Source organism: Anopheles stephensi, unplaced genomic scaffold, assembly GCF_013141755.1.
Source record: "Anopheles stephensi strain Indian unplaced genomic scaffold, UCI_ANSTEP_V1.0 ucontig346, whole genome shotgun sequence".
NCBI classification, from domain to species: domain Eukaryota; kingdom Metazoa; phylum Arthropoda; class Insecta; order Diptera; family Culicidae; genus Anopheles; species Anopheles stephensi.
In genome coordinates this window covers 35,028-39,024 of record NW_023405287.1, presented here as the reverse complement: position 1 = coordinate 39,024, position 3,997 = coordinate 35,028, and the positions used below count along the sequence as shown (strand labels likewise).

General features: G+C 46.4%; 1 protein-coding gene across 1 annotated transcript; it reads left to right on the top strand.

The window, feature by feature from the left end:
- Positions 1–421: 421 nt before the first annotated feature.
- Positions 422–3,540, top strand: LOC118516596 (the record flags this gene model as incomplete). Its single annotated transcript, XM_036062559.1, has 2 exons — positions 422–1,548; positions 1,679–3,540. Coding segments are annotated over 2 exons (1,139 nt in total), but the record flags the coding sequence as incomplete, so codon positions are not given.
- Positions 3,541–3,997: the final 457 nt, after the last annotated feature.

Genomic DNA, 3,997 nt, shown 5'->3' with positions numbered 1-3,997 from the left:
TCCTTTATTGTGCTACGTATTAGTTAAATAAATGGATTTAGTATTAAAAAACTTCAAAAACGGCTCGCGTTTGTTGCATACGCAACAAAATTCTCAAAAATAGTGTCGATATTGTGATGCAATATCCGCAGCAGAGACATCATTGTGGTGTGTGACAGAGACCGGGAACGCGTGGGAACACGCTATAAGAACAAAAGCGTTTTTCGTGCTACAACAGAAAGATACGGTGCGACGTATGAAACAGTGTGTGTATGTGCGATAAAAGAACGCGTGTGATCTTGTATTAACCGGTAAAGACCTCAGGTGCTACTCGGTAATAAAGTACGGCTGCGTGGATTCCGTACAAAGACCATACAAAACAAAATGGAGGATCAGGCGTCAACGAGCGGCCATGATGCCGGTAGTGTTGGTGTGAGTTAAGTGACGCCTGAGAAGAAAGGACCATCGAAGAAACCCACAAAGGGCGGCCACGAGGCCGATAGTGTTGGGCAAAAGAACCTTTCAAAGAAAAAGCTATCGTTCCGGGTTACAACTCCAACTCGTCGTGTGACTCGCAGCGCAAAAAAGGCACATGGAAGTGTGAAGAAACAAACTGTGCAAGTGGCGGTATCTTCATCGGAAAGTGATAGTTCTAGTGAGGAAGAAGAAGAAGTAGAACCAACAAGTGTGGACGTGCAACCAACTAAGGAACAAAGGCGTGCTCGACACGGCATTTCTCAGAAGCTTCCTGAGTTCAATGGCAAACCACAGGATTGGCCAAGATTCTACGGCGCCTTTCTAGCCTCGAACAAATCGTGTGGCTTCACGAATAACGAGAATCTTGTGCGGCTTCAAGAATGCCTGAAAGGACCTGCCTTAGAACTGGTTCGCGGAAGGTTGATAACGGCGGAATCCGTTCCGCGAGTGATCGAGAAGCTGGTGCAAGTGTACGGAAGACCTGAGCTTATCTTGCATAGCTTGTTAAAGAAAGTTCGTGAAGTAAAGGCTCCGAAGGCGTCGGATCTAACCAGCTTCCTGCCGTTTAGCAACGCCGTCGAAGAGTTGTGTGAACATCTCGAAGCAGCCCAGTTGAAAGACCATCTACACAACCCGTTGCTTATTCAGGAGCTGGTCGATAAGCTCCCAGACGCAGACAAGCGGGCCTGGTCACGATTTAAGAGAGGTCATGGATCCGTATCGCTGCGAACGCTAACCGACTTCCTTGACGAGGTGGTGACCGAAGTTCTCGACACCACTTTGGATCTCGGTAACTACATGCCCCTATCATCGCAACCAAAGGACACTCGCAGAAGGGAAACGGTAGGCCATCATCAGACAACGCCAGCACAACAAGGGAGAAAGCCATGCCTTGCATGTGAAGCAACGGATCATCGTCTACGCAATTGCACGGTGTTTAAGGAGTGGACAACAAGACAGCGGCAAGACTTTGTGGCGAAGTACAGTCTGTGTAGATTGTGTCTCAACGGACATCAAGGAAGGTGCTTCGCACCAAAGAGATGCAACGTAGGTGATTGCGACCAAATGCACCACCCCCTTCTACACGATCAGGTAGGATCTAAATTGGTTGACGGTATTAAGTCGCATGTAAATGCAAATGACTGTATGCTGTTCCGTGTCGTTCCGGTAAATGTCCATCATAATGGAACCATACTAACCGTTCTTTGTTTTCTTGATGAAGGAGCGTCTATAACGCTGGTAGAGCGTCAATTGGTGGAGCGTCTCGGAGCTGGCGGCGTTCCTGAGAAGCTCACCCTGCGATGGACTGCTGGCATTGAGAGAGTAGAGGACAAATCGCAAAGGCTGAATCTGACAATATCATCTGTAGGCTCAGCAAAGCAAGAGACGCTAAAAGACGCACGAACGGTTGAAAGGCTAGAGCTACCACATCAAAGTGTAGATCGGGAAAAATTGAAAGAACGGTACGCGCATTTAAGAAAAATTCCCATCGAATCATACCAAGGCAGACCCGAGATCATGGTGGGACTCAACAACATCCATTTGTTCACGCCCTTAGAAGTAGTCTCCGGAGAGGAAAGCGATCCTATTGCTGTGAAAACGAAGTTGGGTTGGTCTGTTTACGGGTATACAAAGTCTGGTGCGACCAAAAACAACATCGGGTATCATAGCGTGACCAATGAAGACCTTGATTTGCTAATAAGAGAACATTACAAGCTGGAAGAATCTGTGATAACGATACCAAATGACTCTGCCGAGAACAAAAGAGCTAAGGAGTTGCTAGAAGAAACAACGAAACGAGTGGGTGAACGATTTGAGACCGGCCTATTGTGGAAAGAAAATGAACGCAGTTTTCCTGAAAGCTACTCCATGGCAGTGAGACGTTTTAAGCAACTCGAAACGAAGCTGAAGAAAACCCCTGAGCTACACAACAACTTATGCCAGCAAATCGAAGAGTATCAGAGAAAGGGTTATGCACATCGTATTACACCAGAAGAGTTGCGTGATACTCCGTCCAAAAACGTCTGGTATTTGCCGATCAACGTAGTGGTGAATCCCAAGAAACCTGGCAAGGTGAGAGTCGTATGGGATGCAGCTGCAACCGTGAAAGGAGTATCTCTAAACACCGAGTTGCTTAAAGGTCCTGATCTACTCGTGCCGCTTATGCAGGTTATCACAGGTTTCCGGGAAAAGAGAATTGCGTTTGGCGGAGACTTGCGTGAAATGTTTCACCAGATTCAGATACGCTCGGAGGACAAGCAGTCTCAAAGATTTGTGTTCAGAAAATCTCCAAACGAGCCCTTTGGTATTTATGTGATGGACGTAGCCACCTTCGGTGCGACATGTTCCCCTTGCTCAGCGCAATTTGTGAAGAATAGAAATGCCTGTGAGTATCAAGATTAATTTCCCCAAGCGGCAGAAGCGATAATAAAGCGTCACTATGTAGACGACTACTTTGACAGTACCGATACGGTAGAGAAAGCGCTGAAACTAGCAAAAGAAGTCACCCTGGTGCATCGTAAAGGAGGCTTTGAAATCCGTAACTGGGTTTCCAACTCGAAAGAATTCCTGGAACAGCTTGGCGAGAACACGGACGTGGGCCCAATACACTTCAACAAAGACAAAGAGACATTGCACGAAAGAGTGTTAGGTGTTATATGGGACCCTACAGAGGATATGCTTTCCTTCTCAACATCGATGCGAGACAGTTTAAGGCCATACGTTGAGGATGGTGTAACGCCTACGAAGAGAATTGTTACCAGTTGTGTTATGGGATTGTACGATCCTCTTGGTCTGATCTCGCCGTTCACCATCCACGGCAAGATTCTTATTCAACATCTCTGGAGGTCAAAATGTGATTGGGATGATGAGATAAATAAGGAGGCGGTAATATTGTGGCACAGATGGATAGAGCTTCTCGAGAACATAAAAACTATACGAATACCTCGATGCTACCTTGACACAACACATTCAGATGCCATAGAATCGGTTGAACTCCATGTATTTACTGACGCCAGTGAACACGCATACGGGTGTGTAGCGTATCTCCGAATACAGGCTGAAGGCACAGTACGTTGCAAACTCGTTATGTCTTGAAGTAAAGTTGCACCGTTGAAGAGACAAACGATTCCTCGACTGGAACTAATGGCTGCGGTATTGGGCGCTCGTATTAGTCACACCATTCTAGAGACCCATTCATTGAAGATCGACAAATGCACTTTCTGGTCAGATTCCAAGACGGTTCTCAGCTGGATCAATTCGGAGCAACATAGATTCGTCCAATTTGTAGCCTTCCGAATTGGAGAAATATGGGAGTTAACCAACAAAAAAGACTGGAGATGGGTGCCAACTAAGCTGAATATTGCCGATGTTATGACCAAGTGGGGGAAAGGTCCTCCTTTAGAAATGTATGGAGAATGGTTCAGCGGTTCAGCATTTTTGTACGAGCCTGAAGAGCATTGGCCTGTGGCTGACGGTGAGATAGAAAGTACCGAAGAAGACACTCGGAAAATAGTCCTATTTCATTCAGTAATCACATCGC